The sequence below is a fragment of the Passer domesticus genome, chromosome 13 (assembly GCF_036417665.1).
Source record: "Passer domesticus isolate bPasDom1 chromosome 13, bPasDom1.hap1, whole genome shotgun sequence".
NCBI classification, from domain to species: domain Eukaryota; kingdom Metazoa; phylum Chordata; class Aves; order Passeriformes; family Passeridae; genus Passer; species Passer domesticus.
The window spans coordinates 3196205-3212666 of NC_087486.1; the positions used below are offsets into that span (position 1 = coordinate 3196205).

Here is a 16462-nt window from a genome sequence, read left to right on the forward strand (position 1 = left end):
CCGGTGTGGGAGTCCTCCACTCTCTGCCAATCCGCTCGCGGCTCCCCCTGAGTGACATCTCGCCCTCCAATCAGCGCCCGCCCCCTCGTCCCGGCAGCGCGTCGCCGATGTCCGCCGGATGACGTCACTACTCTGGTCCCGCCCCTCCCGCCGCACCTCGCGGGGCCAACCGGAGGGCGGTGGCGCCGCGGAGGGGGCGGGGCTTCCTGAGCTGGCGGGCCAATGGGAGCGCGGCGCGGGAGGAGCGAGGGCAGCCATTGGCCGGGCGGGGCGCGGGGGGCGGGGCGCGGCGGCGGCGGGGGGCGGCGGGCGCGGGCCGAGCGCGGCGAGCGGAGCCGGCGGGAGGCGGCGGCGCCCGCGGGCCCATGGAGCTGGAGAACATCGTCGCCAACACCGTCCTGCTCAAGGCCCGCGAAGGTGAGCGGCGCCGCAGCTGGCGCGGCGGCAGGCCCGGGCCGCGGTGGTGCCGCCCCGGGGCTCGGCCGGGGCGGTCCCTCCCGGGGCACCGCGGCCTTGGCGGGCAGCGGGGAGGTGGCGGCGCGGGCTGGGCACGGGCGTTCGGCTGCCCCGCCCCGGGGCTGTGCTCGCTCCGGGCGTGCTGGGTCCGTCCCGGGCGGCCTCGCTGCTCCCCGGTGCGGATCGCCCCGGCCGCGCCCCGCCGTGCCCGCTCCCGGGGCTGCTCCCGCGGTACGGGGCACGGGCAGCTCCGGGGGCCGGAGGAGGGGAAAAAAAAGTTGATTTCAGTCTGGTAAACTGCTGCTTCCCACGCACGGGCCGATCCCGAAAGTGCGGCGGGGAGCCCCACCCGTCCGCCGCCTTCACACCAGCCCCGGGCCCGTCTGCGGGGTCTCGGAGCTCCGCGGGGTCCCGGGGCTCTGCGGGGTCCCGGTGCTCCGCGGGGTCCCGGGGCTCCGCGGGGTCCCGGAGCTCTGCGGGGTCCCGGGCTCTGCGGGCTCCCGGGGCTCTGCGGGGTCCCGGGGCTCTGCGGGGTCCCGGGCTCTGCGGGCTCCCGGGACTCTGCGGGGTCCCGGAGCTCTGCGGGGTCCCGGAGCTCTGCGGGGCTCCCGGGGCTCCGCGGGGTCCCGGGCTCTGCGGGGCTCCCGGGGCTCCGCGGGGTCCCGGACTCTGCGGGGTCCTGGGGCTCTGCGGGGTCCCGGGGCTCTGCGGGGTCCCGGAGCTCCGCGGGGTCCCGGGCTCTGCGGGGTCCCGGACTCTGCGGGGTCCCGGACTCTGCGGGGTCCCGGGGCTCCGCGGGGTCCCGGGGCTCCGCGGGGTCCCGGGGCTCCGCGGGGTCCCGGGGCTCTGCGGGGTCCCGGGGCTCTGCGGGGTCCCGGGGCTCTGCGGGGTCCCGGGGCTCTGCGGGGTCCCGGGGCTCTGCGGGCCCGCAGCGCTCCCACTGCTCCAGGGCCACCCTGAATTCCATCCCCCATGTGGGATGCAGCCTGGCTGTCCTGAGGATGCCGGGGAGCTGCGTGGAGAAGCCTCGGGAGGGGATGGGGAGTCTCACGCTGGTCCTTTGCACGGAGGATCCGCCTCAGCCGGGCATCCATGAGTTCATTAAATCACAAATGGGGTGGGGAAGCACGGTCCCCCCTGCCCCGTGGGTGCAGCTGGCCAGACCGAGCCATGCTGGAGCCTGAGAGCCCCGCTGAAATCCAGTTAGAGGCCTTTGGAGATTAGATTTGTGGGAGCAAAAAGCAGCGAAATTAAATTTGCACGGGCAGAAACATTTCCAAGCTGCTTGAAAACCAGGCTAAGTATAAGTACTCCTGGCACAGTGACCGTGGTGGACCGTGACGGTCGGGTTCATAATGGCAAGGTTTGGTTCAAAACCAAGCAGCAGGGTTTGTGACCTCCAGGCAGGAGGCCCAGCTTCACACGGAGTGACCGGGGACTGGCTCCAGTGGTGCCCTTGGGGAATGGAGTTCTGGCACTGATGCAGCACGAGGTGCTGGACGCTGCTGCTCCTGCTGCTCCTGGTGCCTCTCCCTCGGCAGCAGTGGGCAGAAACAGCCCGGTGTCCCACTTGTGCCAGGTAGTTCTGGGGCTGTGAGAGCCACACGTGTCCATGCTGCCTGCCACCTGTGGCTGAGTGGCCGTGGTGGCCACTGGGGTAAGCTCAGACAGCTTCTGTGACAGGACACAGCTGCTTTGCAGGCCACAACCAACAGGGCTGGGTCCTTAGCTCCAGCCCAGCCTTTTTGGAGCTTCCCAGGTTGGTGTGGGAGTGCAGAGCTGAGCTGGAATGTGCTGTGGGGCTGCTGACCACCACCTTCAGCTGCTCCACAGCATGACCATGCCCTTTGTTTGGTCTGGCCCAGGGAAGGATCCTTGTCCCCCTTGCCCTGACAGAGGGACAACAAACCAGCTCTCATCCATCACCCAGCCCTGAAGCTGGCTCCTGGTGGTCTCTGGGTGGAGGCAGCCCATCCCTTGCCCCATCCCCATTCCCAGGGGTGCTGGGGAGTTGCTGTGCAGGAGCCCAGCTCCCCGCGGGACTGTGGCAGTGCTGGGAGGGCGGGGGAGAAGGGCGCTGGAGCCTCCTTTCAAAGCAAACAACTCAAGGAAACGCAACCTCCGGGTGCCGTGGGGCTTTGCCCTGCCTTTCCTTGAGCTCTCTGGGGGTGAGCATGGCCTGTCCTCCCCTGGCCTCTCCACCTCGCTGAGGCTGACAAGAAGGTGCCTGCGCCGCTGGTTTCTTCCAGCCCCGCTCACCCTTGAGTCACTTCCTTCCTGAGTTTGTACAATCGTGCAGCCCAGCTGCTGCTGCTGCGGGGCAGATGCAGTGCAGGGCCCCGGGGCTGGCACTGCTGAGGCTGAGCAGGGTGGCCCCAAATCCCACCCGGTTCTCCGTGCTGGATGCCAGGGGCTGTGCCCAGGGGTTGGGGCTGAGCTGCCTCTGCAGTGGAGGAAAGCGTTATGAGAGTGTTTCTCAACATTATGTTCAGCCCCTGTGTGATTTCAGAAGGCCGGGCCTTGGGCCCAACTCTTGGCCCGAATTTGGCAGGGTGATTTAATGAATTTCCAAAGAGAGGTGGGAAATTGTGTGTGTTGGCACTGGGAAAGCAGTCCCGGGAGGTTGGCTGATCCCAGCAATCCGTACTTAGTGCTTGCTGTGATGTAAATTTTTTTGGTCTATCTAGAAGCTTTCCCACCCTGTCCTACAGCACTGGGCATTTCCTCCAGCAGTCGAAGCTGGAGCAATACCTGGTTCTTGGATCTGGATTTTCTGAGGCTGGCTTATCTCTGGAGAAAGGTGGGAGTGTCCCCACTTCAGAGGTGGGAAACTGAAGCGATGAGCCCCAGGCAATGTAGCGAGTTGTCTGTGGAGGCAGGATTAGAGCAGGAATTCCTGTCTCCCAGCTTCATGTCCTCCATGTGAGAGCCCCTCCCTGGAGTAAGCAATCAGTCTGGAATGAGTAGGTGGCGTTACTGCAGCAGGAAGAGTTTCACACCGAGCAAGGCATGGCCTGGAGGGGTGATTAGTTATGCAGAGGCCTGGGAGCCAAGAACTGCTGTGGCTGTGGACACTCCTGCCCCCGGTGGGATTCTCCCATCACGAAAGGTCTTCAAGGTCTTGTTTGGGATTTGTTCAGCAGCCAGAGGTTGGTCTGTCCGTTTCCAGTCGAGGCTCCAACACTTTGGTCCCACCAGGAGATGGTGTTACCACGTCGGTCTTGTTTTCCTTGCCTGGACTTAGAGGCAAGGCTAGGGTGCAGTCAGACACCTTTGCTTCCTGACTCATGGTATTGATTTTGTGTGCCCTGCAGGTGGTGGAGGAAACAGGAAAGGCAAGAGCAAGAAATGGCGCCAGATGCTGCAGTTCCCCCACATCAGCCTCTGCGAGGACCTTCGGCAAACCCTGGGTGAGATGCAGGGCTTGGTGCGAGTTGTGCACCCCAAGCTGAGTGTCAGGGACATGTAACAGGGCAAATCCCAGCCAGGATTCCTTGGAGTTCAGAGCTAGGGAAGAAATAATGGGTAGATAATGGCTGATGATGTAGCCACACACCTGCGAGGCTGTGATGAGTTTCACTAGGGGAACATCACCTTGTGTGCACACAGACCTGCTCCATGCTGCAGTGTTGGAGTGTCACTCTGGGGTGCCTTTGCAAAAACAACAAAGGTCCTGATAAGGTTCCCTGTTCTCCCTGGCTGGATTCAGCTCAGCTCCACAGGCCTCAGCTTCTAACATTCGAGCAGTAGCTCTTCCCAGGCAAACTGGGTTCTTGCTGTGTGGAGTGGATGAGAACTGGCGTTGAGCAGGGCTTGGCCTGTCATTTTCATTCTGTACTTTGTACTCTTCATGGTTTTAATGTTGTTTGTGCAGCAGGCTTGGTGCTGAGATCATGTGAAATTGTTTTGGGGCACAGAGGGTGCCAGTGCTTTGCTTCCTGGGAAGAGGAGAGCTTGTTTAAGTTTTCAATCCGGATATAGTTGCCAGCTGGAGAGTGGCACAACACTGGCCTTGTTTCAGAACAGGTGTCACTGAAATGAATGGGTTTGGGAGGTTTCTGCAGCTCAAATTCCCAGTTCTGCCCTGCCCAAGTCCTGGCAGTCCTTTGGCCCCCATGGAAGTGTAGTACTTGGAGAACCTCGACCTCACTCATCCACACTGTAACCCTCAAGTTCAGAGTGCAGGCTGTTCCCACCTCCCTCTGCCACACAACCTGTGCACCATCTCTCGGGGCTGGCTTCACAGCCAGAGTGGCTGTATGGTGACTCCAGCCTTGGATTTGCTGCTGGCTGCCTCTCTGGAGCAAGGTCTGAGAGCTGCACAGGGCTTAGGCTTGGGCTCTCCTTGCAGCTCCCATCTTGACCGTCCAAACCCCTTCTTTGACTTGCAGCGTCCTCAGCAGAGCTTTCCCTCAGCTTTTGTCCACCCTGTGCCTGCAGCCACCCTTCCTGTGGCTGTCATGGTGTTTTCCAGCACTGAACTTCACCCGTTTGCCAGCGGTGAGTGCTGGTGGTCCCTGTGCCTGCTGTCCTACTATCCAGGACAGTGACCTTTTGAAGATTTGGGAAGCAAGTCCCTCTCAGCCACTGGCTGTCACCAGCCGTGTCTCACTTCCCCTGGTGAGAGGCACATGAGCAGTGCTCTGACCCAGGTGGCAGCAGTTTCTCTTGGTTTTCCCATGGCAGAGATGACCCTGTTCCTTGTGCTTGGGCACTCTTTGGCTGGGCTGTCTTTCTTTTCACCTCATAGTTTCTGGAAAGGCATTTCTTTCCTATCCCAGAGTCTTGGCAGGACAGTGGGCACAGTGGGCTGGTTGCCCATTGCAGAATTAAGCTTTTTGTGCCCTAACCACAGGGAGTAACCTCGTGTGAGCCTGGGCAGCGAGCAGGGCAGCTGAAAGCTTCTGATCTCGCCGACAGCAAATTCTGGTCCTCCCCAGCTGAAGGGAACTCCTTCCCCTGCAGACACAAGGAAACCGGCTGGTGCGGCGGAGCTGGTGAGGCCACCTCCTCCCCCACCACAGCCTGGCTCTGCACTCTCCTGCACCCTCAGGAAGCTGCAGCTTCCTCGGGAGAAACTGCTGCACAGGGAGGGGAAGGCTGGGAGTGCCCCGTGCTGGGATCCCCTGCGTGGCTGCACATCTGCTCTGCAGGCACAGAGCAGCACAGCACCACAGCCCTCGGTGGCAGTGGCTGTCACAGAAATGTGTTCTGGCCTGGGATCAGACGTCTCGTGAGTGGAAGGGGAGGAAGAAAGCAGAGAACTGGAATTGCTCTGGATAGTCAAAGGCGTTTGTGCGTGGGCTGCCAGAGTTCAGAGAGGGGTAGGAGGAATCTGCAAGAGTTGATGTACGAGCAAGTGGCTGTCCTGTGGAGAGGGGAGTTCTGACTGCTGTGTGTACATCAGCAAGGCATCTGTGGGAATGGTGCCTCCCATCTTGATGCTGCTGCTTCCAGCAGGGCCTTTGGGAACACAAGTGGTTTGAAGGAGTCATCAGAGCAACTCTTGGCCTGGAAGATCTTCCTTGAGATAAGCTTGGTGTGCTCCTCATGTTCCAAGGAAAGTTGTGTCTGGAGTAGTTGGTTGATCTCTGTGGAGAGAGAAGAGAACCTTTAGGCAAGCAGCTGTTATGGAGGTCCTTTGCTAGGAACAAGAGGTTCAGGCTGAACAGAGCAGCAGGTCAATCCTCTTTCATGGAAGAGCATCTTCCATGGGGGAGTGTAAAACCTCAGCAATGTCCCTTGTCCCACTGGATGTGCTTCACTCTCCTGGGAGTCCCAGCCTGGTGGCACCTGTCAGCAGCCCAGCTGAGCAGTCACAGCACCCCGAGGGCTGCCTGGGCTGGGACTGCTCCTTTGGGATGTGGTGGGGTGACCTTGTGCTCGTTTGCAGAGCGGGACTACCACAGCCTGTGCGAGAAGCAGCCCATTGGGCACATGCTCTTCCGGCAGTTCTGCGAGACGCGCCCCGAGCTCTCACGCTGCGTCAAGTTCCTGGATGCTGTGGTAAGAGCAAAGCCCATCAGGCTTCATTGGGGGAGGCAGGGATGTTCCTGACACCCTGGGCATGAAGTGGTTGGCTGGGTGCTCCAGCAGGTACTTCTGGGCAATAGGGTTTTCCTGTAGGAAAAACCTGTGAGTCGGAGCCCATATAGGGCTGGGCCTTTGCTTAGGGAGATGTTTGCTGGAGATCTGGTTTTCAAGGAAAGCTTGGGAAACTGGGCAGAGGGTGTTGCTGCTCCACAGCTGTTGCCCAGTAGCAGGACAGGGTTTCTGGCTGGAGCTGCCCCTCACACTGCTCTCTCCAGGCAGGGTACGAAGTGGCTCCAGATGAGAAGAGGAAGGAATGTGGGCAGCACCTGATTGAAAAGTACTTGAAGCCAAACGTGAGTAAAAGTGTTGTTTGCTGCCTGAAAGGGTAGAACAGTTGGAAAGCCAACAGCTGACATTGCTCATGTCCTGCCACAGCCAACCTGCTGGGCCACCACACCACCTCACAAGCTGCCACACTGCTTTACCCACTGACCCTAAAGCAGGACCCTTGCGCTCTGCTCCCTGTGTCTGACTCCATCCCTTTGTCCCCAGAGTGAGGACCACGTGCCTGAAGTTCCCTCACAACTGGTGGATGCCTGTTGTGAGAGGCTGGAGCAGGAACCTTCTAAGGAGCTCTTCAAGGAATGCACTAAGTAAGTTGGAGGGCTGGGCTGTGCCTGCAGGTCACACATGGCACAGGGATGATCTGCAGCTCACTCATCTTGTCCCCCGTGATCCCTTCCTCTGGGAGAGTGAGAGCTGGTGCTGAGGCTGGGGCCTGGGGAGTTTTGGGCCAGCAGTTTGCAGCCCAGCTCCACGAAAGCGAGCACAAGGGTATCTTGGGAGATGATGTCTGGGAGCCATGAACTGCTGCAGAAACCTCTGTCAGTCCTCCCAGCTGGAGTTGCCATTTGGGAAGACCCTGTACCAGTGCTATTCCCAGTGTTGTGCCAGGACCTTGCAGGGTCCTGCTGAGCTGAGGCCATAGTGTGCCAGCTGTCCTGTCCTGCCTGCTGCAGCAGTGGCTGCTGTGGCTGGGTTACTGGCTGTTGCTGCAGGGGTCCAAGGTCAGCTCTGTTCCCATGGCAGGAGCGGTGGCCGCGGTCCCGGCTCCGCGCGTGAAGCGGAAGCTCTTGGGCAAGCTGGGCTTGCAGCCTCACCCCTCCCTGCACAGTAGCTGGAGTGTGTTGCCTAACTGAGAGCAGGGCTGTGGCAACACATTTGCTGCAGCCTTCTGGGGAGCGTTGGCTCCGTGTGTGGTAAGCAGTGTCGTGTCTGAATGCAGAGCCTCCGGGCTGGGCCCTGCCTGCTCTTGGCAGGCTCTGAAAGGGGAGAGCCCATCGCTTCCCCTTGATGCGTGTTTCCAGTCTAGACACTGTGTCTAAGGCTCCTCACTCTGCTGGGCAGCCCTGGCACTGCTCTCCAAGGCACTTAGCTCGTTGGAGCAGGATCCCTGTGGCCTTTTGTGCTGGATATTCATCTGATGGTGAACAGCTCAGCACCCGGTGCTGAATGTTGCTAGCAGCTGATTACAGCCTGTGTGCAGGTTTGCCCTGTGAGCAGAGGGGCAATTGCAGAGTCCCGTTGTCCCCCTTTGTCCTGCAGCCCTGGCTGATGCCAGGAGGCCACAATTAGCAGTGCCAGCCGGGTCCCAGGGCGCTGCATTTGTCACAGTGGTACCTCCAACGCACCTTCCTTTGCATCAGGCTTAGCATGGAGCCAGGCTTTCTGTGCCAGGGCTGCGTGAGGGATGGCAAAGCCTTTTGGGGTGTTCACCTCCTCTTTCCTGGGGCTGCTGGGCTGTGCCCAGCTCTCAGGAACCGTGCTGGCTCTGCTCTCTCCTAGGCTTATCCACGACTACCTGAGCGTGGCTCCCTTTGCTGACTACCTCGACAGCTTGTACTTCAACCGCTTCCTGCAGTGGAAATGGCTGGAAAGGTAACACTCCCTCACCTCTGGGAGACCTGCACCCTCCTCACACAGCCTGCCCCGGGGTCCCTGGGGTTCCTTCCCATCTGGGCCCTGGGGCAGGAGCCAAGAGCCTGGCCTTTGCTGTCCCTCAGGGCCCTTTGCTGGCACCAGCAGCAGCCCCAGCCTTGCTTCCCTCATGGAGAGGCAAGGCTGGGTTGAGCAGGGGTTTGGGGTGAGCCACAGTCTGTCAGGCCAGGGCGTGGAGCTCTCTCATTGCCCACGTCTCACTCTGGTTTCCTTTCCCTCACAGGCAGCCAGTGACCAAAAACACTTTCCGCCAGTACCGTGTGCTGGGTAAGGGCGGTTTTGGGGAGGTGAGTAACCACTGTTTCCTCTGCATGCAGGGTGCCAGGCAGCCCCTGTCGCCTGCTGCCAGAGGCAGACCTGGGTTGGCCATCCAGCACCTGGAGGCAGGTGCTGCTGGCTGTGGGGGCTCTGTGCTTTGGGCCTTGTGTGAGCTGTCAGCTCTCCCTGAGAGGCAGGAGCTCAGCTCTGTCCAGGTGCTGGAGGTGTGGGAGGTGCTGTGTGGGGCTGGTGGCACGAGCCCTGTGGTGCCTGCTGCTAACTGGGCAGAGTCAGGTCAGTTCCCTGTGTCTCAACAGGGCAAACTGCACTCCTGAAGGCTTCCTGCAGTGCTTCCTTCTGTTTATGGAGAGGCCTTCTGTCTTCCTGGGTACCAGCCATGGTGCTGCTAAAGGTGTTTGAGGCATCAGAGCTGGCTCCTGCTTCTCTGTAACATCTGGAGCTGTCACTGTGTTTTTGCTTTGACAATGGGCTTATTTGCCTTCCTGAGCCTCTTTCTGAGAGCAGAACCTAGACCCCCACTCTGGAAATAGGAGGGTGCTGAGCCTTGTTCTCCCTCCAGGTGTGTGCCTGCCAAGTGCGTGCCACAGGGAAGATGTATGCCTGCAAGAAACTGGAGAAGAAACGGATCAAAAAGAGGAAAGGAGAAGCCATGGCCCTGAATGAGAAGCAGATCCTGGAAAAAGTGAACAGTAGGTTTGTAGTAAGTACATAGGAATTGCTCTCACTTTGCTGCAATGCTGGATTCTTCCTCCAACCAGCCAGCCTGGCACCTCTGTGCTCCTCACCTGGTGTGGAGAGGCAGGAGCAGGCTCTGCCCATGGTGCAAGGTCCTGGTGGCTGCACATCTCTCATAAGGCTGGGGTCTGGCAGGACCTTTACTGCCTCCACAACATGCTGTAAATGCCCCCAGAGTCAGCCCCAAACACCCATCTGGTGTTACAGGTGCCTTTGTGACTTTTGGGGCACAAGCAAACAGTGAGAACTGTCTCTCCAGGCAGTGGTCTGGGGAGAAGCCCAGCCCTGAGCTGTGTGACTGGGAGGTGTGGAAAGCCTGAGCCTCCCTTTGCAGAGGGTTCATCAGATGCTGCCCCAATGTTGCTGTTGAGTGCTGCCTTGCCCTTGGAGGGAAGCAGCTTTGCCTTGGGGAAAGTGTCCTCCCTGCCTGAGGAAAGCTGGGGGTGTGCTGGGTACTGCCATGGGTTCACACAGTTCCTCCTGTGCTGGCAAAGGCCCAGCCCTGAGCCTGTGAGTGGCTGCTTGGGTGGCAAAGTGTCCATGGGAGTGTGGGCACCTCCCTCTTCCAGCTGTGTCTTCTAACAGCCTTTCTGCCCTGAATTGCAGGTGAGCTTAGCCTATGCATATGAAACTAAAGATGCTCTCTGCCTAGTGCTGACCCTCATGAATGGAGGGGACCTCAAGTTCCATATCTACCACATGGGAGAGGCTGGTTTTGAGGAGCCCCGGGCAGCTTTCTATGCTGCTGAGATCTGCTGTGGCCTGGAGGACTTGCACCAGGAGAGGATAGTGTACAGGTGCGTGCTGCCTGGTCCCTGCTGGGAGAGCTTGTAGGGCCTGCAGCAGCAAGAGGGTTCCTGCTGCTCTTACCAGCCCAGCTGGGTCTGTCTGCTCAACAAAATAAGCTCAGGCTTGAAAGCAGCACAGAGCTGAGTGAGAGGAATTGAGAACAGAAAGCTGATCTTGTGGGAGAAAGGGAGACCTTAGCTTGGCTTCCTTGTGCTGGTAAATGGTCGCCAAGAACAGGATGTGATCATGCTGTGAATGTCTCAGGGCAGGCACTGAGCTCCCTGGGCAGTATTGACACTAGAACAAAGGAGGGTGGGCTGCCCCAACGTGCTCAAGGGCTGGGGAGGAGGGAAAACAAGTGGATTGACTGTACTCACAGGGGCGTGATGCAGTGTTAGGATAACATGGCTAAACACTGGCCAGGAAGTCCCTTCTGGTCCTTCCTTGCCCTGGGGCAGGATAAGCAGAGAAGACTCTGCTCCTTCTCACTTGTGTGGCCTGCTCCATTCTGCAGTTCTGCACCTGCAAAGAGGGAACCATCCTCAGGCTCAGTGCAGAGGGTTGAAGGTTGTGTTCCACCTCTCTGCCCAGGAGGCGAGAGCTTGCAGGGTCAGCTCTGGGGCAGAGGGTGAGGGGAAGGTTCTCTGTGTGCCCAAGGCAGGGGCATTGCATCCTAAAGTTATCTGTGACTTGAGATGTGGCTGTTGCTTGTGCCCTTTGCTTTGACAACAGGCTTCTTGCTAATCAAGTCCCTTCCATCCTAGGGACCTGAAGCCAGAGAACATATTACTGGATGACCATGGTGAGTTTCTTCTTACTCTGCTTGAGCCCTGTGGTTTTGGCAGCTTCTGCCACTGCCCCCCGACTTTGTCCTGTTAACTTGTCCCCTCCTCTGTGCAGGTCACATCCGTATCTCAGACCTGGGACTGGCTGTGCATGTGCCAGAGGGCCAAACAATCAAGGGCCGGGTGGGGACAGTTGGCTACATGGGTAAGTGACCCTGCTTTAAGCAAAAAATTATTCAAAAGATGAGCTCTCCCTGGCCTCACACATCCCTCACCGCTGCTCCCCCGCAGCTCCCGAGGTGGTGAAGAACGAGCGCTACACGTTCAGCCCAGACTGGTGGGCTCTGGGCTGCCTGGTGTATGAGATGATCGAGGGCCAGTCCCCCTTCCAGCAGCGCAAGAAGAAGATCAAACGGGAGGAGGTGGAGCGCCTGGTGAAGGAAGTGCAGGAGGAGTACTCGGAGAAGTTCTCGCCCTGCGCCCGCTCCCTCTGCACCATGGTACGGCTGTGCAGCCCTGTCCCCTCACTCTGCACCATGGGATGGCTGTGCAGCCCTGTCCCTTCACTCTCTGCACCATGGGATGGCTGTGCAGCCCTGTCCCTTCACTCTCTGCACCATGGGATGGCTGTGCAGCCCTGTCCCCTCACTCTGCACCATGGGATGGCTGTGCAGCCCTGTCCCTTCACTCTCTGCACCATGGGATGGCTGTGCAGCCCTGTCCCCTCACTCTGCACCATGGGATGGCTGTGCAGCCCTGTCCCCTCACTCTGCACCTTGGTATGGCTGTGCAGCCCTGTCCCCTCACTCTGCACCTTGGTATGGCTGTGCAGCCCTGTCCCCTCACTCTGCACCATGGGATGGCTGTGCAGCCCTGTCCCCTCACTCTGCACCATGGGATGGCTGTGCAGCCCTGTCCCCTCACTCTCTGCACCATGGTACGGCTGTGCAGCCCTGTCCCCTCACTCTGCACCTTGGGATGGCTGTGCAGCCCTGTCCCCTCACTCCCTCTGTGCAGCCCTGTCCCTTCACTCTCTGCACCATGGTACGACTGTGCAGCCCTGTCCCCTCACTCTGCACCTTGGTATGGCTGTGCAGCCCTGTCCCTTCACTCCCTCTGTGCAGCCCTGTCCCTTCACTCTGCACCATGGTATGGCTGTACAGCCCTGTCCTTCACTCCTGTGCATGCAGCAGCAGAACACCAGGGCTGCTCCCTGCAGAGGTGACAGCCAGCTTCCCTTGTTTCTGATAAGGCAGCACAAGAGGATTCAAATGCCTTCATTCCTTGCCCAGCTGCCTAGCAGGCCTGTGCTCCCCCTAGAACACACTGCAGGAGCCCAGGGCTGCACCCTTCACCCAGGACATTGATTTCCTCTGTGTCACAGCTCCTGTGCAAAGACCCCTTGGAGCGCCTGGGCTGCCGAGGAGCTGGGGCCAAGGAAGTGAAGGAACACCCTCTCTTCAAGCACCTCAACTTCAGGAGGCTGGAAGCAGGCATGCTGGACCCTCCCTTCAAGCCAGATGTAAGTGCCCATCTGTCCCTGACCTTTTCAGTCACTGGTGCTGTCGAGGGAAGAGGGAGCCCTGGCATGGGGAGATGGGGCCCGTCCCCTTCCCTGGGCCTGGCAGAACAGGAGTCCAGCAAGCTCTGGGCTGCAGGGAGAGGTGGCCTTGGCTTAGCCATGAGCAGCAGTTGGAGGTGGTGGCATCAAGGTGGAGCCTGGCATTAGAGCAATCTTTGTGCTGCACAGCCCCAGGCCATCTACTGCAAGGATGTGCTGGACATCGAGCAGTTCTCCACGGTGAAAGGGGTGGAGCTGGAGCCCACAGACAACGACTTCTACCAGAAGTTTGCTACAGGAAGTGTGCCCATTCCTTGGCAGAACGAGGTGGGTCTTTGCTCCTGCTTGTGCCCACCATGGCTGAGGGCAGTGTCCCTGTGCTGTCCCTGCTGCTCTCGTGCTCTGCTGGGCTCTTGGTGATGGGCTCCATATGACAGTTGCTGCAGCCTTCTTTTCCCTCTTGCAGATGATCGAGACAGAGTGTTTTAAGGAGCTGAATGTCTTTAGCACAGATGGCACAGTGCCCCCAGACCTGGACTGGAAAGGGCAGCCTTCTCCACAGCCCAAAAAAGGGTTACTTCAGCGCTTGTTCAGCAGACAGGTAAGGGTTTGCCCAGCGTTTCCTCCCCAGCCAGTCTCCCAGCAGCAGGGATCCTGCTCCTGCCTGTGCCAGGCAGGGCTGGCAGGGAGGTGGGCACGAGAGGGCAGCAAGCAGTCTCCCCTAGTGCTGGGTGGCCAGAGCCTAGAGCTTTTGGGGCACCCGTGCAAGGCTTCAGGGAGCCAGCCCTTGCCTGACTGGCAGGAGTTAAGGGGGCTGGAAAGGAGTGTCCTGGCTAAACATGCTGGAATCACCCAGGCAGAGGGATGCTGAAGACTATAAAATATTTAATCATCTGCCTTCTGACATGAATAATACCATCCCTGAGCAAGTTGTTGCTCTTGGAATGTGCTGTCTGGCCTCCCCAGAGCACTTCTGCCAGATCTTGAGCCAGGCAGAGAGCAGCTCTTTTGAGGGATGAGGAGAACAGAAATGTCTTGCAGCTGCTGTGGGCTTGCTTGTCTGCCTGTTTCCTCTGTCCAGGACAGTCTTTGCCTTCTTTCCAGGCCTGGCAAAGCCTGGCCTGCTGCCTCTCAGCAGCTGTGTGCAGCTGTAGGACTCCAGCATGGTTGGCTCTGGACCCACTCAGCCACCTGGTGCTGACTCCTGCTCCTTGGCAAGCTCCGAGTTGTGCTTTGCAGTTCAGTGAGCTGCCCTAGCCAGAGCCAGCTCTGGGGATACCCAGCCCTTCCCGAGGCAGCAGGACCTGCCAGAGGATGGGCAGCTGTTTGTAGAAGGGGTTGAGCTGTGATTTCCCACGTGTTTTCTCTTTCCAGAGGTGAGCAGTCACTCCTGGCTGCTCTGCTCAGGGAAATACCCGGTGGCCCACGGACATGGCAAGATCTGGGAAAGAGGAGTGTTGTCCTTCAGTGCCTGTTCCCTTCCCCTGGCAGAGCACAACCTGCTTGTTGTTCTAACTGCCCCCTGAGCCACTAATCCAGCATCCCTGCTCTTGCTGCCTTTGTGGGGGAGGCCTTGCCCTCAGCTTGAGCCAGAGTTGCCCCTGCACTGCTGCTGCTGGGAGTTCTGCTCCCAGGGGGCTCAGGGAAGTTTCCTTCACTCCTCTCCGGATGTCCGGGACACGCAGAAGGGTTGAGAAACTGTGAAGGGTTTGGCATTGCCCCGTGCTCAGACTCCCATTTCAGCAAAAAGGGCTTCAGCTGCTCTCGTGGCCAGCTGAGCCCTGAGCGGGGCCGAGCGTCTGTGCTGGCACTGAGCTTGTGTCCCTGGGTGGCTGCAGTCCCTGGAGCCCAGCTTCCTCACAGCTTCTGAGCTAGCCAGCTGTGTGCTCACCAGTCTGTCTGCCAGGGGCTGAACCTCCAGCTGCAGCTGGACTGTTCTCTGCAGTCTGGGAGTCCCCTCCTGCCTCCATGTAACTCCTGCACATGGGCTGGGAGGGAGCCTGGCCCATCCCTGCCAGAGGGCAGCTGTAGGCTGGGTTGTGTTACCGTGCTCACCCTCTGCTTGCTGTGCTCCTCTCTCCCTCCCTCCTCCCTCTCCTTGCCCTTCTGACTTCAGGACTGTTGTGGAAACTGCAGCGACAGCGAGGAAGAGCCCACCCGGCTGTAGAGCACAGCCTGTTCTCCAGCCCCTGGGACCCCCTGGCCTCTCCCGAGTGCCCAGCCTGAAGGACACGGTCGCAGTGGCCCCGCAAGGTGGATTTGTTTACAGTTTTATACGTCTGTATGTGAAGACTGTGAGGATGATTCCAAGGCTGGCAGCCGCACACGACTCGGGTTGAGGTGCCTGTGACCACGGGCAGGCCCTGAGACAAACCCGGACGCTTCCAGATCTGCCACCTGGGATGGTGCTGGTGCTGCTGCCGCTCCTGTCCCGGGCCCAGGGAGGGAGGGAGGGAGGGATGGTGCCAGCGTGGGCCGAGGCCAGGCTGGAGCAGCTCTGCTGACACATTCCACGGTGCCGAAGCGGCGCCGCAGGTTTGATGTATATTTATATATGTCGGTCTGTACATATCACACGTGGGTTTTTAGTCTATGGGTGGGGGCCCGCACTGCCCCCACCCTGCCACAGGCACAAATGTCCTCCTATGGGAGGAGTGACGTTCCCAGCTTTGTTCCAGGGAGTCCTGGACAGAGGCCTTCTGTGCCTTGAGGTGTCTAAATCATCTTTCCTGGACCTTTCTGGCCGTGCTGAGGTGTCCTGGCTCCAGCGGAGTCCTCTGCTCAGCCCCGAGGCACAGGAAGGTGCTGTGCCAAAGCGTCTGCCATCGCGTCCTGGCAGCAGAGCGTCACTGCCTTGTCCTCATGTCCCTGTCTGCTGGAGCCTGCTGCCTCCTGCCTCGTCTCACACGTGCTGCCAGCTGCAGTGAGCTGATCCCGAGCCCCTCTGCAGACCACTGGCACAGGTGGGCACCTGCTGCTGCTGTGGCCAAAGGGTTGGTCTGATCCTGGCACACTGCAGAGAGGAGTTCCACCAGCTCTGGACCTGTGCATTCCAGAGGTGTGGCCGTCCCCAGGCCCAGCTCGGTGGTGGAGGAGCAGACACATAAAGGACCCTGCTCTCAGGGAGCAAAGCTGTGATAAAGGGAATGTCCCTCCCAGGGTCATGTGAAGCTGTGACCCAAAAGTGAGCGGGCTGGGACCAGCTTAGTGTGTGTCCCCAGGGGTTGTGGGGAGCCAGCACAGCTCCTGCACCCACGGGCAGGAGCCCTCCGTGGGGAGCAGCCCACCTCTCCATTCAGCTTGTCCTGTCCCCTCTTGTGTACACCTGTCCCAGCTGTGTCCTGAGCAATAACTCGTCCCTTCTGTGTGTGTGTGTGTGCACACGTGTGTGCGTGTGCTGCTGCCTCTGCTCATTCTGAGCCAGGCCCCCCAGGGGGGCTGAGCACCTACTTGGACCTGTGGTATCATTTGCTTGCCTTGCACTAAAGTTGGAGAGTATTTAAATTTTTAACCTTTTGTTAAGTGTAAAGATTTGCTGTGCCTTGTATTGCTCTCATGTCATGGGGGGCCTGCTCTGCGTCCTACAGGGTTGGTGGCTGTAAGAAGGGGAGTGGGGACCTCGTTTCTGGGCTGCCATGGGCTCTGCTGGTGCTCGTGACCTGCAGGGAAGGGCTGGGGTTGCTCTCCAGGGCAGAAAGGGTGGTGCTGGCTGGGTCATGAGTATCACAGATGACCCTCAGTGTCTTTGCTGCGTGTTTTGTCAGTGTCAGGGCATGACAGGTACGAGGCCTTGCGCTGTAGGGATGCTGTGCTTCCCTCTGGGGCA

The 16462-nt window shown here is 59.5% G+C and overlaps 1 protein-coding gene across 2 annotated transcripts; it reads left to right on the top strand.

Moving 5' to 3' along the window:
• Positions 1–296: 296 nt before the first annotated feature.
• GRK6 (G protein-coupled receptor kinase 6) lies at positions 297–16147 on the top strand. Of its 2 annotated transcripts, none has more exons than XM_064387356.1 (16): positions 297–417; positions 3771–3866; positions 6350–6462; positions 6765–6842; positions 7042–7142; positions 8335–8427; positions 8711–8774; positions 9326–9466; positions 10108–10298; positions 11055–11092; positions 11191–11280; positions 11367–11575; positions 12460–12597; positions 12826–12963; positions 13103–13237; positions 14753–16147. In XM_064387356.1, exons 1-16 carry the CDS (start codon positions 366–368, stop codon positions 14801–14803), a joined length of 1728 nt encoding a protein of 575 aa, XP_064243426.1. In that variant the 5' UTR covers positions 297–365; the 3' UTR covers positions 14804–16147. The 2 variants fall into 2 exon arrangements, with proteins under 2 accessions (XP_064243426.1, XP_064243427.1); XM_064387357.1 differs by lacking the exon at positions 14753–16147 and adding an exon at positions 14011–14746.
• Positions 16148–16462: the final 315 nt, after the last annotated feature.

Coding starts and splice junctions, on each gene's coding strand:
- GRK6 (XM_064387356.1), top strand. CDS start 366: ATGGAGCTGGAGAACATCGTCGCCAACACCGTCCTGCTCAAGGCCCGC. Junction 10,299..11,054: donor CAGGAGAGGATAGTGTACAG/GTGCGTGCTGCC, acceptor CTTCCATCCTAG/GGACCTGAAGCCAGAGAACA. Junction 11,093..11,190: donor CATATTACTGGATGACCATG/GTGAGTTTCTTC, acceptor TCCTCTGTGCAG/GTCACATCCGTATCTCAGAC.